Genomic DNA, 17,698 nt, shown 5'->3' with positions numbered 1-17,698 from the left:
TGTTCTTTTCACGAGTGGCTGGTAGGTGTTAGACCTATTAACTTTGTTAATTTTTATTTTTTGTTTATTATTATTATTATTTTTGTTTATTTTTATTTATTTTTTTTTTTTTGTTCTACTCTTATTTAAAATATGTCAGCAACTAGTAGTAATGATAGTTTACCTTATGTATCCTTTTCTTCAACATCCGATGGGTTAAGCAGCGACGACAGTTTTCAAAGCACTTCTTCCCTTCATGCAACGTTAGAGACTCATTTTTGTAATTCGCAGAAAAATTTCAATGTTTGTCATATTAATGCACAGAGTATTCCAGCACATTACCCCGATCTCCTTAGTTCTTTCGATAGCAAAAATATTCATGCCGTTCTGGTTTCTGAGTCTTGGTTAAAACCTTGCCTCCCATCTACATCTTTCTCACTTCCAGGATTTCATTTGATTCGCAATGATCGCACTGGCCGGGGCGGTGGCGGTGTTGCTATTTACTTACGTTCACACATCCCCTTTTCAATTTTACAAATGTCAACTTTGAGCCAACCTGGAAGTGAAGCGGAGTTTCTCTTTGTCGAAATTTTATTCTCCAAAGCAAAGTTACTCTTAGGAGTCTTTTATAGTCCCTCTTTAAATGTAGACTTCTTCTCCACTTTGGAAAAAAATCTCGAAGACCTTTGTCCTATTTATTCTCATTCCATACTTATGGGAGATTTCAATACTTGCCTTCTGAAAAACGACATAAGAGCAACTCGATTAAAATCTTTAGCTGAAGCAGCCAACTTACATATTCTTCCTCTCTCTGCGACTCACTTATTTCCCAATTCCATTCCGTCACTACTTGACTTAATATTTGTCTCCTCTACTGAACATGTTGCTAAGCATGGTCAGTGTGCTGCTGATGCGTTTTCTTATCATGATCTTCTTTTCCTATCGTACAAATTAAAACCTCCTAAAGCTAAGTCAAGGATTCTACTACGGCGCAATTTCACCAACATGGATATAGACGCTTTTCGTGCTGATGTTGCTAAAGCCGACTGGAGTACCATCTACAGTGCAGACACAGTCGACGAACAGGTAGCGATCTTTAATTCCCTTCTCGTGCAGATTTTAGATTTGCATGCCCCAGTTCGTCCTGTTCGTATCCGACATCTTCCTGCTCCCTGGTTGACTGAGGACATTAAAGTATTAATCACCAAGAAGAACAACGCCAAGTCGAGATATAAGTCAGATCCGAGCAATAAAAATCATCTAAAATATAAAACTATCAGGAATCGTTGCAATAAGGTGTGTAGAGATGCACAACGACGCTATATCCACAATTCCGTACAAAATAAAGATCCGGCGAAAGTTTGGAAATTTCTTAGGTCGCTAGGAGTTGGGAAAACGCGTAACAGTCTCTCCCCTATTAATATCAACCTCAACTGTCTTAATCAGTTTTTCTCAAGTCTTTCTTGCATTGATAGTAATTCAAAGCAAACTACCTTAAACGCTCTTTCTCTGAATCCCACTCCCGATATTCCCGCTTTTTCATTTAGTCAATTCGACAGTTGTGATGTTAAGAAAAGCATTCTCTCTATTCATTCGGATTCCGCTGGCAGCGATGGCATTAGTCGTAATATGATCATTCCCATCCTCGATCTTATAGCACCTGTAATCACACATATCCTCAATTTTTCTATTTCCTGTAGCTCTTTCCCCTCAGCATGGAAAGACGCTCAAATAATTCCCTTACCCAAAAAGTCTAATCCTGTTTGTTGTTCTGATTTCCGCCCAATATCTATCCTCCCTTTCATATCTAAAGTTTTTGAGCGTCTTATATATAACCAGCTTAGTTCCTTTCTCTCCTCACATAATCTCTTGAATCCCTACCAATCTGGCTTCCGATCTGGTCACAGTACGACTACTGCCCTGCTAAAAGTCACGGACGACATCCGTTTAGGAATGGATAAAAGAGAGGTAACAGTGTTGACTTTGCTTGACTTCAGTAACGCATTTAACACTGTTGATTATGACATCTTGCTTGCTATTTTACGTTCTCTTAACATATCTCCAACTGTGGTTGGCTGGTTTCAGAGTTACTTGTATGGGCGCCGTCAGCGAATAATGCATAACGACGAGTATTCAACTTGGTCTATCGTTGCTGCTGGCGTACCACAAGGTGGCGTGTTGTCTCCTCTTCTCTTTTCTATTTATATCAATTCGATAACTGCTCACTTATCTTCACTCTACCACCTTTATGCCGATGACCTACAAATATATTATAAATGTCCACTTGAGGACTTACCAAAAGCCATCGGTGTAATTAATAACGATTTGATTTGTATCTCGAACTGGTGTCAGTTGCATGGATTGAAGGTAAATCCACAAAAAACCCAAGCCATTGTCATTGGTAGTTCAAGGTTATTAAACAAGGTCGATTATGATAACCTACCTGGAATCTTATTTGATGGTGTCCATGTACCATTGACAGAAACAATAAAAAACCTGGGTATCCACATGGATAGATACTTCTCTTGGGTTCCTCAAGTCAATGAAGTGAGCAGGAAAGTTTTTTTGGCTATGGGATCTCTTCGAAGGCTTCGCAACTTTCTACCAATTGCAACGAAAATCTCACTGTCACTGTCATTACTGCATCCTATCCTTGACTATGCAGATGTTTGCTATCTAGATCTAACAGAGGAGCAACTGAATAAACTTGAGCGCATCCAAAACTTATTCATTAGATTCATATTTGGTATTCGCAAATATGATCATATCTCCGAGTATCGTATTAAGCTCAAGTGGCTCCCAATCCGTCTTCGTCGGAATACTCATATTCTGTCTGCTTTGTACTGCGTCTTGTTTAACTCAAACAGTCCCTGTTATTTAAAGGAGCGTTTTCACTACCTGCATTTATCTCACAATTCTCGCTTACTTCGTTCTAATGAAAATCTTTCCCTCGCAACTCCTTCTTCTTCTTCATCCTTCTACGGTAAATCCTTCACTGCAGTGGCTGTGCGCCTATGGAATTCCTTACCGATTGTTATCCGACGTGCACAGTCATTGGACTCTTTTAAAAAGCAAGTGAAGGAATATTACCTAACCCTTTAATCTCTCCCTCTTTGATCTTTTATTTTCCTTTTACCTTTTCCTCTTTCCTCTTTTCCTCTTCTCATTTTGCTATTTTGTTGTTCTATACATGCTGCTGACATATTAAAGTTGGTATATACATTTTGTACACCCTACCCTGTTTCACTTGCTACTGTATTCTGTTGTCTTAAAATCAATGGTTGTCTGGAAGAGATCGCTATTTTAGTGATAAGACCGCCGGTTGTACCCTTAATTATTTGTTATTGTTGTTTATTTTATTTTGTCTTTGGTGTGCAATAAAGAATTTTTGTATTGTATTGTATTGTAATGGTAATACCCCCTGTATTAAAATAAAATTATATAGTTACTTAGATACTCTCTCTGTATAAACTGATCTAGATGCAGGACAGAAATAGGTTTAGTATAATGAAATATAGAATATATAATAATAATAAAATAAATGAAAAGGAAATTACGATCATAACGTACGAGTAGGTTTCTCTATTTTCACTTTTATTAAATAAGTAGATATAATTAACATTTTATGTACCGAATTTTTATAATTGACTTTAATATATTCTCGTAATGACTTAATGCGCTGTATTAATTTTTTTGTGAAGTCCATGCTTCACGAAAAAATTGACTATACTAACGTCTATCATAAAATTATTTTTATTAAAAATATAGGTATATTAAATCTTGAATATTAGCAGTTTATAGCAGTCATTACTATAGTATAGGTATGTCCAGGTACGGGTCATAGTCCATAACAAAACTAGAGTTAGCTGCTCTCTGAAAATAGATCAACGCAAGAAGATCTTTGCTCTACACTTAAATACTGCCGCCCCAGGCGCAAGTACAATCTTGCCGCCCACAAAATAAATCGATGAAATAAAAAAGGGCTTCTGTGTATACAATTTTGGCGACCCTGAAACGTGCCGCGGGCTAATGATGTGCCGAGTCGGCCATTTTTGGTATTCGAGTACTTTAGTACTCATATAAAAAAGAATCGAGTCAGTACTCGAGTCCAAAGTATTCACAAAGTACTCGAGTACTTTGCACAACATACAGTCCAATAGCACGGAAGAGCAAAAAAAAAAAACGCCACTCACTACGCAAAATTAAACAAGTTTTTACTTGTACGAGTAGTAGTTGTACTCGAGTACTGACTCGAGTCGACCTGACTCTCTCTACCGCGGGCCAGATCCTATGATGAGGCGAGCCGCAATCGGCCCGCGGGCCAGTTGTTGACCATATGTGTTATAAGGCAAAAATACTGTGTTAAATATTCCTTTCACGAATTATTAGTTACTATAATTTTTAATTTATTTTCTATAGATCGTTACTACACCGTGTCGTGTCTGCTGATTGGGTCATTTAGATTTTATTGAGCGGGAGTAAGTAGGCCTTGACCACGATGTGTTAAGTCTATTATGGATGAACTTGGAATAGGGCTCAAACAGCAATGTACAATGTTATATGTATTAGCTACAGCAATGTTTTACAACCTTCTCATTCCACCCCCTAGTATGTCAAAATGTTTTGCAACTCCAGTATTCCATGCTGAAGTTTATCGTTTCATTCATATTCATAATTATGTATAGGTAATCTATAATAAGGTAAGTAAATAAACATATTCGACTATTTACTTTAAAAATGTCTCTATAAATTTTCTGTGCGATGAACCGCTTAGAGCGTGGAAACTATTTGCACTTCTTGTGTAAGATTTCGGCCGAGGTACAAGAGTTTTGACCCCACAAACTTGGATTAAGCTTTAAACAAAACTTCCCTCGACATCCGAAAAGTAAAAGTGCGTCCTCGCTCTCTTGCACGCTAAGGACCAAAAATAGCAACATTTCAATGGACTATTTGTAATAGATTCTTGCACTTGTACATATTGATACTCTTTTTTGCTTCTTTATTAAATACGCTACGTAAATATATAACTTCGCGTTTAACGTCTTTTGTTTGGTAAACAATATATGATATATAGGTATGATTATGGTCTGATTTTGATTCATTGTTCGAACCTCCTTATTGAAATTTGATAGAACACCACAGCGTAACCAATTACCAAATTATAATTATTATTTGTGGATATAAATCGCTTAAATATGTACATGTGTGTGTATTACATTGGAGATTTTAACTGCGGTAATTTTAACTACCCGTACGTAATACTCATAAAAACGCCTTAAAGAGGATCTTAAACTTAATTATTCGTCATGAAACTATGTATCATTTGTTTTTTCTTTTATTTTTTGTTAGTTGGTTCAAAAATATGGTTATTTATACATGCATTTTAAGTTTAAATTGTCTTAATGTAATTATTCATTAAGGTGTTTTATTCAAATCATCTTTGACATTGAAGTACAAATAAGTGAATAGAAGTATGAATGCTTATTTCTTCGTTATAACAATGTTAAGTGCTGCACTGTTTTGGTTTGAATGTTTACCCGCTTACATGAGATATTTTAATTTTACCGGGGGTATCATATTTCGATATTTATTTATTTAGAGCTTTTGGTTTTTCTGGAGCGTCCCTGTAGTTCCGGGACCAGGACAGGGCTACGGTATCCCCTGCCTGTAGTAAGAGGCGACTAAAAAGGGCTTCCGGGGTTGCGGGCGGCAAGAGTGGGAGCTCGAACCGTCCAGCAAGCCACCCCCGGGAAGGACAGCGGTTTGTGTGGTTGCATATCGCTATAATCACCCGGGGATGTGGGAGCGTAAATTACTTTGCTCCTCCAGGACAGAGCCGATAGGGGCATCGCGTTAGGAGGACTCCGGTTGTCTTCCGTTGGAGATCCTGAAGTTCTCCACGGTATTTCTGGGGCAAAAAGTCGCCATTACTCTGCTCTATTTTTCTCATACGATTTAAAACTATGGATATAAATATTAGATGAACTATTTTTAAAGTTAATTTCGAATATGGACGTTGGACAGGCAATTAAAGGCGATTCGTCATTCATCGTTACGTTCAAGATAGCAGTATAAAAAATTAAAATATATTTTTCTGTCACAACATTACGTAAATTTAATAATGAAACGAGTTACTACTACGTTGTGACCTGATACGTCCGTTACTAATTATCTCTTAATCTAACCAATGTTTTGCCTACCAAAAATCGGCATTTGACAAATTTTACATATTAGAAATTTATTTTTGATGCACAAAATATTTATAGTTTGCGAATTATTAATGGGCGATATAAGATAATAGTATGTATAAAGTTTGGAGTATAACGTAGGCACTTATAGTCCGCGACAAACTGCTAGTCCGCTCTGAAGTTGTTGCGAACAGGTGTAGTCATACCTACAATTTGTTATGGCGACGCGATTCACGTCTATATTCAGAGCGGACTAGCAGTTTTACGCGGATCATACTAGCAATATGATTTGCTTATTATCCGTTTTCCTGTCCACTTAATGCCAGAAAGTGCGGAAGAATCTTAACGACTAGCAGACATTGGACTTGACGCAAGGTCCGCTTTTAAATGGCCGTTTAAAACCAGTATTTTACTACAAAATAGCTAACAGTGATTCTATTATACTGGAACGATGCCTTATCTGTTACCTTGTTTGACAGAAGAACTGGAGCATCTAAAATTTCCTGCATGTAGGATGGCTTCATTGTAGCAATTGTAGGGAAAAATGGTATCAAGGTTTTGTGTTCGATTCCCGGTAGAGCAGGCGTATAAATAATAAATTTAGACTTTTATTTCGTCTGATATTTACCTACTTTTTTATATGTATGTGTGCAGTACATATATACGTGTAGTAGTGTGATAAGAATTATTATAGTACTGTTTGTTTACAAACCTAAGAATGTTGTTATTAATAAATCTATTGATATCCGCTTATTCTGTTTATAAATATAACGTTTTAAACGAGTTTAAAATTAACAGGGAAACCTTGATGTTGCATAAAGACTGCATTCGCAAATGACATATCAAATTACACATCTAAGTGCAAGTGACATCGTTTGGTAAAATAACTCACGTATAATTAGCGTTAATTGTTATGCATTATCATTCTTGTCGCGTAGGTATGGTAAGAACATAAGTTTTTTTTTTTTATAATACAGGAGTAGCAGACGAGCATGCAGCCCACCTGATGGTACGTTGCTACTGCCGCCCATGGACATCTGTAATCAACCCCAGATAGGATTAGTTACTTTTACCGGAGGTCGGCCTCAGATGCGTCGCTACCCCTGAGGACTAAGCTGGAACGCCTCGGAAAAGTATGTCTCCCTTACCACACCCTTCAATACGGAACACAGCAGCACTTACACTGCTGTTATTAGGTAGAAATAGGTGTGGCGGTGCTGCCGCCGGAGTCGAACCACAAAGGGTTCTACCACCTTCCAAGTATTTAATAATAAATTACATTTTTTTTAATTTTATGGGAATAGTAAGAAGAACGGTAAGACCTACTTATGGTATTCAAACAGTTAACAGTGATTGCAAGTACTCTATAGGTGCATGTGTGACAGAGGTTAATTAACACCTTACAGAGAATAGATGTTTGTAGTCACTAGTGAGTACTCATTTCACAGATGACTACATTCTCGTGTACAAACATTTTCTTTTTAAACTTCTTCTATAGGTACGTTGTATTCGCAAAACTTGAAGAGTAGTAGATTTTTTTTACATTTCAAAGTATTCCTTTTTAAAAACGTTTGTAAACTTTTAATTCTAAATATGTAACGGATATATCCGATAGGGCTAGAGTGAAATTTCGCCGGATTTAATTTGTGTTATATTATAAAGAGGAAATCTTTTTGTTTGTTTGATTGTAATGAATAGGCTCAAAAACTACTGGACCGATTTTAAAAATTCTTTCACCATTCGATATTATCCACGAGTAACATAGGCTATATTTTATATGAAATATATTTGAGGAATAGATTTTGAGGCGGTACAAAGTTTGCCGGGTCAGCTAGTTTATTATAAAGGGTTAAGAAGAACTCCTTACCATCAGTCCGTAGACGAGACACGAACATTATCCGAAGTTGCATCCATAAGATCAATGCGGCAACCTGCGTGCTTGACCTTCCAGAAAAGCGGCACAAGTTCATCCACAACAGCACACTTCCGCGTAACGATACACGATCGATGCACCGAACCACAACACTCGATTTCCCTTCGTCAAGACGTTTTGTAAACAATTATACTCTTTTCAAAACTCGCCCGGCGGTCGTGCCGATCGAATTCATTACCGATTGCGTTGTTTTCGATTTTTTACTGCTTTTACCGATTTTATGGGCAGCGATAACCGCGAGCGCGACACGCGTGTCGTCGCGACGGTGCAAGCTGTAGCAATAAGTGAATGCTTGATGTACAGCCGGTCTTAAGAAAAAGCAGCATCAGGAGTCCCGTTAACTAACTCGGGATCCATCGCACTATTAGATAACTATTAATAGCAGCGTCACACGATCTTACGCGCAACAATGGGACAATAGGTTAATCACTCACGCATTGTTTTAAAACCGCCGCCTCTAATGACGTATCGAAATGTAATAATAATATATCTATATCTAATAATAATGCAGTCGGTTGACTTATTGCAGAACGATAAAAATGCGGCGATTAAGTACTTGTAAGCAATTCTAGCGCTCTGCATTCCAAGAATGGTTTATTGTACAATTCTACGTTATTACGAGGCTAGTTTTATTGGTAATATTTTGTTAAAATCTGCTCCAATTAGGAAAATCACATTTACGTTATTTTAAGTAAAATATACTTAACCTATTCGGTTGATTAAAAAAAACACTTAGGAGGAGTATTTTTTAAACCAATTTTTAAAACGCCATTAAAAAGAAAAAAAAACACTTATTGAATGACTATATATGAGTATGGAAAATATAGTAAAAAAATGAGTTGCACTGTTATTGTCAGGCTTTTTATGCAAAAGAACCGATGAACTCAAATATGTCGGTTCGACAATCATTTATCATTTACGTATCATCATCGTTTAACTTTGTGTTTTTCTGAATCGTGTACTCGTCATTAATGTTTCTTGTTGAAAAAAATGGTGTTGATTATTAAAGTACAAAGGCAAATGGTACCTTTATTATATCAAACGGAATATGGACTAACTTTTTGAATTACAGAAGTAAAAAACGAGGAAGCAGTTCATTTGATGGTGAGTGGGAAATGCCACCAACGGAAATTTAAAATCAACCACAGCTTGAATTAGAGTCCTATCTGAAGTACACCCGTGTCGCTAGTGTCGGTACCCTTGACTAAGTTGGAACGTCCCGCTTAAATATCTCTCTCACACCACTCTTACCACACCCGTTAAACCAAAACACACTAGCGGTCGACATAGTTGTTATATATTGCCTCCAAAATGGAACCTTGAAGGGTCCTACCACTATAAAACTCACGTTCTCAGTACATTTATTAATGTAATGTATAGGGCACATTGTTATTATAACGATTTGTAATAATCGCTTGATAACAAGTTATGAAACTCATTACTGCCTAGTTGTATATTACCTACCTACGTGACCATTTATATTCATTATTTTTGATGTAACCTGCCTGCGACTATGATGTAAATAATTCAATGACACAGACAGGTATAATATACAGATGTTTATTACAAAATACATTAATAAATATTAATATATTTTCATAAATACTTTTTCATTTATATAATCCTAATAAATTTCAATTAAATAACAGACAAGAAAAAAATAATGACGGTGTAATTATTTTACTTTTTTTTCTCATAGATATATCTAGTTTTAAGGACGAATATTAACCTATGGAATAGGTACATATTTAGATACAATATTGTGAAATGAAATGAAATGAAATATATTTATTTGTATAGGCCAACGGCGGCACTTACAAATTGTCAGTTACAATATTTTCTTAAACTACTACCGGATCGGAACGCGACCTCTACTGAGAAGATCCGGTAAGAAACTCAGTGGGCTTGTCTTTTTTAATTTTAAAAATAATTATTCTCTTTTTCATTTTTTTTTAAATGCCATTATTTTTACATATAATTAATAAAGCATTAGCTCCAGTATCTTGCTTTACATTTATCTAAAAAAAAGAAGTTTGTTCAGCAAGATACGCTACACTTTGACATTTTCTTAATTAACTAATAATTTTGTTATTGATCAGTCCCAAGCTGTTTTATCATTAGTATAATCAGAAATTTTATAATAAGCTTTACGACTAAGTTTGATTTTGATAATGACTTTAAATTTATTAATTGACAAATTTCTGATTTCGATAGGCAGTTTATTATAAAAACGTATACATTGACCCACAAAAGAATTACTTATTTTGTGGAGACGAGTAACATGTGTAGAAAGGTTATGTTTGTTCCTTGTATTTACATTATGCGTGTCACACCGTTTTACAAATTTATCAATATTTTCCTTACATAAATTAGGTTTTCATATATGTATTGGGATATAACAGTTAGAATATTTATTTCTTTAAATAGTTCTTTTAGTGAAGCTATTGGAGGCAGGCTGTAGATAGCTCGTATAGCTCTCTTTTGCAATATAAAAATATCATTTAGGTGTGACGAGCACCCCCATAGCAATATACCATAAGTCATAATGCTATGAAAGTAACTAAAATAAACTATTCTAGCTGTTTCTACATCTGTTAGAAGTCTAATTTTTTTAACAGCATATGCCGCCGAACTGAGTCTACCCGACAATTTATCTATGTGGCAGCCCCATTGTAATTTTTTTTTTTATTTTTTTTTATAATATAGGAGTAGCAGACGAGCATGCAGTCCACCTGATGGTAAGTGGCTACTGCCGCCCATGGACATCTGTAATCAACCCCAGATAGGATTAGATATTCCTACCTGAGGTCGGCCACAGATGTGCCGCTACCCCTGAGGACTAAGCTGGAACGCCTCGGAAAAGTCTGCCTCCCTTACCACACCCTTCAAAACGGAACACAGCAGCGCCTAACACTGCTGTTATTAGGTAGAAATAGGTGTGGCGGTGGTGCCGCCGGAGTCGAACCACAAAGGGTTCTACCACCTTCAAATTTGGCGTCAATAGTAACACCTAGGAAAACAGTTGACTCCACGGGATCCAAAACCGTTCCATTTAATAACACATTGGTTTCAACATGCTTCACGTTGGGTAACGAGAACTTGATACATTTAGTTTTCTTCTCATTAAGAAGAAGATTATTTATGTTGAACCAATGGATAACTTTCGAGAGAGCATTATTTACTTCGTCATAATAATTTAATTGTCTTTTAATCCTTAATAAAAGTGAAGTGTCATCAGCAAACAATACAATCTCGTGATTATTCCCTACATAGTAGGGCAAGTCATTAATATAAATTAAAAACAGGAATGGACCGAGTATTGAACCCTGCGGCACGCCCATTGCAACAGAAGCGCCGGGCGATTTTGTACCATTTACATCAACCTTCTGAATTCTATTATTTAAGTAAGAAGTCAAAAGGTTGAGAGCCTTGTTCCTGATTCCGTAGTGGTGTAATTTCCGGACCAGTGTCTCATGGTGGACACAATCAAAGGCCTTAGATAAATCACAAAACACACCAAGGGCATCACGCGAATCATCCCAATCACTGATAATATTTATTAGAGCTTATAAAATAATACCATGCAGCAGGTTTTTTTTTTTATTTTTTACCTACCATTGTTGGTCAAATCAAAAAAAGATAAACAATGTAGTATGTGAATGTCATACTCTGCTTCTTCCATGAATTTGATCGTCATCACAGCAATAATAAATCGCATTTTCCCTAAACATTTTATATAATCTATGATTTTATTAAAATATATAAATTTCGCGGAAACGTGGTAAAACTAGCAAATTAATTTAGTCCAAAATGAATTCTGGTTTCTAAAACGAATATCATAATGTATTTTGAATCGAAATTAATGTATTCGTCACGTGTCACGTAATAAAATTTAAATAATGCTTAAAATTACAATAGTAATGTTATTTCTATATTTTATTTTATTAAATCGCTAAAATAATTAATAGTGAATGAAAAATTTAAATGGTATCGACAGCTTACGTCTTGTGCGTAGATAATATATAGTGTTGTTCCGGATATAGGTACGTACCGGTCATTTGAAACACTTTCAAACATTTAAATTAGTTTTATACGTTACAATCTTATAATTTTCACACCTAAGTATATTACTTGCTTGAATTAATATAAAATCATTTATTCTTTTTAACGAAATAAACTATGCAAGTAGGCAATAAATGGTCACTTTACCTATAGGTGCCAATTAATACTTAATATCTGGGTTATTATAGAAAAGAGAGCTACTATGAAGAGCCAATTGCCTAATTTGGCAGTACATAGCAACAATACGAATATTATATTATTTACATTCAGTTTACTACAAACAAAAACCAGAAGTGGTAAAGTTTTATTGTTTCGTCATCCATGAAATTACTACGTTTTAGTCAAAGAAACATTACTCTATGAATGCCACTCAGGTATACGAGTAGGTAATCAATGAATTCTCAACGCAGCTGTTTAGAACAATCAGAGCATTAAATTCTATTGTTATCATGCAATCGAATTTTAAACAATCAACCTTATTTCTTTAGCACGAGGTCCTATTTACGCCCCGTACGGGTACAAAACTAGTAGTGGTAGGATTGACGTCATTTATTAACAGTATTTCCAAATAATTAGATTTTTTAATTTTTAGCCAGATCGAAATGCGTTTACAGTTGTCAACCCATTATTGTCCTACTGCTGGGTACGGGTCTCCTCTCAGAATGAGAAGGATTAGGCCATAGTCCACCGCGCTGGCCAAGTGCCTATTGGTAGACTTTACATACCTTTGAGATTTTTTATATATAAATCTCTCGGGTATGCACGATGTTTTCCTTCACCGTTTTAAACAAGTGATAATTAATATCTAATACGCACATAACTGAAAAATCAGAGGTGCGTGCCTAGGATTTGAACCTCGGACCTCTCGTTCGAGAGGCCGACTTAGGCTATCACTGCTGTTTTAAAAACTTTGTTTACATTTGAACAAAGTAAAAATTACGTACAGCCAAACTATTTGCCCCTTTTTCGAACTCAGTAAAAATAAGAGTTATCTTTTTTTACCGTGGAGAGTTCAAAAGTCAAGCAATACCTTTGATGGTAAATTGGCGCAAAAAGTACCCTACCATAAATACATTTTCCTACCAATTAATACCCTAATATTTAACTTGATTACTTAATTCAATATTCCAAGAATGAACTCTTACAAACAATCTTTGCCACTTTTCTTCATACAACATTGATGAGATACTGTTTCTTTTGAATACCTTTCATAATTATTCAATAATTTCATCTGACACGCAAATCAATGGAGCAAAAGATGAACAATCAAATATAAACCTTATGTGGTTATGGTAAGATCGCCTGTTTCATATTTTTGCTTTGCTTACCCACTCACAGCCTCACAAGTACCTCAACAGTATTATGAGTACTAGTCATAGATTAGTAAAGATTACTCACTCCTAACAAGAAAATGTACCCAGTTTTGAGAATTGAAATAGTTGCGTAAAAAAGTTTTGCCACGTCTCCGTGCTAAAATGTCCCTAAAATATATGAAATAATTATTTATTTATTATGTAAATTGTACATTGTAATTGAAAATTACGAAGTATTAGTTATTTATTCGTCAATTTTCTCTAAAAATGTTTTCATTTGTCAAGAATTCAAAAAAATAACTTACTATAATAAGCCGTTTGTGGCTTCATTCAATTTCAAAGCGGCGAAGTATCTTTACTAATCTATGGTACTAGTACGTAACTTATAACTTTTTGCGTAGGTGGCCTCACTAAAGACCGTCTTTAAAATCACATTGAATGGATTTTTATTCATCACTACATAAGCCCCATGGTTTCAGTCGATTAAAATTAGTGTCCATAGTACCGCCCCACTCTTCCTGGGTAAAAATTATAATGACCACTTTCTTTGGCTTTTTACCTCTATGATGGCATATACTACAGAGAGGTCAAGCTGGTTCTTCGATTCCTGTTTACCGATACCTGTGTATAAGTAGCCTATAAATTCAAAAATATTTTCTTCTAATTCAACAACTTTCGAGTCGAGTGTGTTCGAAAAAAAACTATCATCTGTTCAGCTTTTTATATAAGACTAGCTGTGCCCCGCGGTTTCACCTGCGTTATAAAGAAATAACGCGGGTGAAACCGCGGGGCACAGCTAGTTCTAAAATATAAATAGCCTAAGTTACTCCTTATTACATCAGCTACCTGCCAATAAAAGTCCCGACAAAATTGGTTCAGCCATTTCAGAGATTAGCCAGAACAGACAGACAGACAGATAATAATTGTAAAAAAATGTTATTTTGGTGTATGTACCTTATGTATATTCATATGCATGTAGTAAAAAGCGTTTATTTCAATGTTAAAAACAGACACTCCAATTTTATTTATATGTATAGATTAGATACAGATATGACGCATAAACTTCGATCACTAATAAGAAAATAAACGAACTTCCTCGTTTTATTATGAATGTATCATTTTGTTCGTGCAAAATAATCATAGTCTAAGATTTATTTTCTTAAACTGCGAAGTCACTCGACTTTGGGTGTCGTTAAAGTAGCAATTTGAAGAAGAAATAAAAACATTTTAATGGTCATGTTTATTCTACTAATGAGTAAAATATTTGCATACTCTACCATAGTAAATATTGTACACAATACATTAAAAGTAACAAAGTTATGCTACATATTCTACTATGTTATTAAGTAACATAATTATACATATGTACACTGTACAGCCATATTTAACTAAAGTAATTGGTTGTATTATACATTTATTAAATGTAAAGTAATGTTGAGTTTTTAATGCGGAATTCTGTCATTATTAGTTTTAGAAGCTAGAAGAAGAATTACGCACTAGAATATTTTTTGTTCCCTGATTTCAGAACTACCATATGTAATTGTAATTACAACTAATTTCTAGAAAACGGACACAATTACGTCACTTAATACTATTGTTTGATAATTATGCACCTACAAGTAAATAACTCATATGACAAATTGAACTTATTTTACACAATATAAAACAAAACTGTAAAAAAGTAGTAATATGCAGTTATTACTGAAATTTGTTTTTAAAATTCTAGGTAGCCATGATTTCTTAGGTGATAAGACTTAATTGAGAGATTAAAAGTTTCTCACGTGTAATAATTTATTCAAAACTTCAAGGAACTAGCTAGGACCACATAAAAATTTATTTTAACAGGTGTATTACATATTTTCAATTTGTTTATTTTGTCTAATTATAAATATTTCTTTTGTTACAGAAATCTAAATAATGTCAAGCTGTGTTAGCAGATTTTTCGAAGATGAAGACAATCACTCCACCTTAAGTCATGATAGTGTTTCAATAGGCTCTTTATCTGCAAGGACACAACTCGATTCATCTCAGGATATCAGCCAAAATTCAATGACTTCAGAAACGGATTCCTTAAGTTTGTCCCAGCTAGATATTGAGGAACCAGATCCAATTTTAATCAAACCGTTCTATAACATATCACCACGTGAAATGCCAGTTTCACCTCACTACGTTATAGAGGAAGAATTCTCTACAAACCCCTGGGCGATGTTAATAGCAACGATTTTCTTAACCAAAACATCGGGTAAAACCGCCAGGCCCTACATAAAAAACTTTTTCGATGAATACCCATCACCCTATGACGTGCTAAACGATACTCCGAGTTCTTTAGAGAGATTTTTTGAAAATTTAGGCTTAAAGAAGCGAGGTCGTATGATCTGGAAGCTAAGTTATCAATTCGTATCATCGAAATGGCGTCGAGCGAGCGACTTATGCGGTATAGGGAAGTACGGTGAAGATGCTTATAGGATTTTCTGCTTGGGGCATACAGACTTGGATCCTGGGGACAGGTATCTAAAGTTGTATTTAGATTGGCTGCGAGGACAAACAGACTTTTTGGAAGACAATGGAGCGATGGACAGTGAATATGTAATAGAGGATCCGGTTTTGAAGTATTATGATATAACTTTACGAATTGCGGAGTAGTTTTAATTAAAACGTTTATTGTTCTGATCTCTATTGTTTATATTAAACGTGTAATTATTGTGTAAATGCTACACTAAAAATTCCATGCGAATATATTTTAAAAATGAGTAATAGTCATAGTCATGTAGGTATTCAGTTTAAAGTTTCCAATAGAAGTCAGTCCTTATGTCATAACATAAGCATTTATAAATGCTGATGAGTTAATGAGAGTATAAATATTTAAATAAATAAGATTCTTCTAACTTCATGCAGCATCTGTCACCCGTGTGACTTATTGAGATTTATTGTGAATTGTGATTGATAATTTCGTGACAAAATAATCCTTGTTATATAAATCTTTTAACTTTGTATGAAAATCACAGAATCATTTATACTAAAAATACAAACAATAAAGAATGAAAAATGGACTCGTAAACGTATTTTTAACTGTAAAATAACTGTTATTTTTAAAACGCGATCACTGAAATTGTGTTCATTTTGTTTCTTTAGATTACTTTAAAATTCCAAACGTGATTTCCCAAAGGGATATGATTCTTAGAAATAGACTTGCAATATGTCTGTTGTAAGAAATATGGTACTTATATTTACTTTCGTTTATTAGTATTTGAAGCATTGTTATTGTTTATTACCTTGGGAGTTGGGTTAAATTAACAATACTTAGAAAATAGAACTGAACAAATTTAGACTGGATTGAATCGAATGGTGATTTATATTTTCTACTTACTTTATTCTCCTGAGTTTTTTATATAGTAGTAGCTATATTATATGTAGTAAAATGTTAGTTTTATATATCTAGCATAGATTAGTAAAGATTACTCACTCCTAACAAGAAAATGTACCCAGTTTTGAGAATTGAAATAGTTGCGTAAAAAAGTTTTGCCACGTCTCGGTGCTAAAATGTCCCTAAAATATATGAAATTATTATTATAAATTATTTAATTATCATGTAAATTACGCAGTATTAGTTATTTATTCGTAAATTTTCTCTAAAAATGTTTTTATTTGTCAAGAATTCAAAAAAATAACTTACTATAATAAGCCATTTGCGGCTTCTTTCAATTTCAAGGCGGCGAAGTATCTTTAATAATCTATGATATCTAGCTACTTATCAAATGAATGCTATGAAAATTATATATAGTTACAAAGGCTATTCATAATTACGACATGTACCGCTAATTTATATTTCAAATCTGGCAGAATTAGGAATAATAAATATTTAAGTTTATTGTCTTTAATAAATGTGTGTATTTATAATAATTACTTACTTGAAGTCTGTGATAAGTCAATAAATAATTTGTCGGCATGGATAAAATATTGTTTTTTTATAAATCTGTTACTGAATAAAAGTATTTTTATAAATATAAATGATTTTTATTGTAATTAAACCGAATTTCCTACTTCAGTTTAATTTTAAATTATGTACTCAAATTGTAGTTAGTCATAATCATCACGCGACGCAATCAATCATAGACAATTAATATTGTAGGCATATTTTTGTGTCTATGAAGCACACATTTATTTTTACTATTATATAATCTGTGTAACAAGTACAAAACAACGCCTGTGATAAAATCATACTT

General features: G+C 34.3%; 2 protein-coding genes across 3 annotated transcripts in view; one reads left to right on the top strand and one right to left on the bottom strand.

Moving 5' to 3' along the window:
• Nucleotides 1-8,451, bottom strand: part of LOC140746289 (calcium release-activated calcium channel protein 1) — a 70,853-nt gene extending 62,402 nt beyond the window's left edge. Inside the window, exon 1 of one of the 2 annotated variants that reach the window (XM_073078377.1) lies at nucleotides 8,035-8,451. The gene's annotated coding sequence lies outside the window, so the exon portion shown is untranslated. The remainder of the gene's footprint in view (nucleotides 1-8,034) is intronic. The other variant, XM_073078382.1, reaches the window with a different exon arrangement.
• Nucleotides 1-16,225, top strand: part of LOC140746290 (methyl-CpG-binding domain protein 4) — a 46,686-nt gene extending 30,461 nt beyond the window's left edge. The window contains exon 2 of the mRNA XM_073078385.1: nucleotides 15,382-16,225. Coding sequence (XP_072934486.1) covers nucleotides 15,393-16,118 — 726 coding nt within the window. The 5' untranslated portion in view covers nucleotides 15,382-15,392 and the 3' untranslated portion in view covers nucleotides 16,119-16,225. The remainder of the gene's footprint in view (nucleotides 1-15,381) is intronic.
• The last annotated feature ends 1,473 nt before the right edge of the window (nucleotides 16,226-17,698 follow it).

This window comes from Epargyreus clarus, unplaced genomic scaffold (genome assembly GCF_041222505.1).
Source record: "Epargyreus clarus isolate Ecla_fem2 unplaced genomic scaffold, WU_Ecla_fem_2.2 ptg000012l, whole genome shotgun sequence".
Lineage (NCBI taxonomy): Eukaryota > Metazoa > Arthropoda > Insecta > Lepidoptera > Hesperiidae > Epargyreus > Epargyreus clarus.
This window is presented reverse-complemented; position numbering and strand designations above follow the sequence as displayed.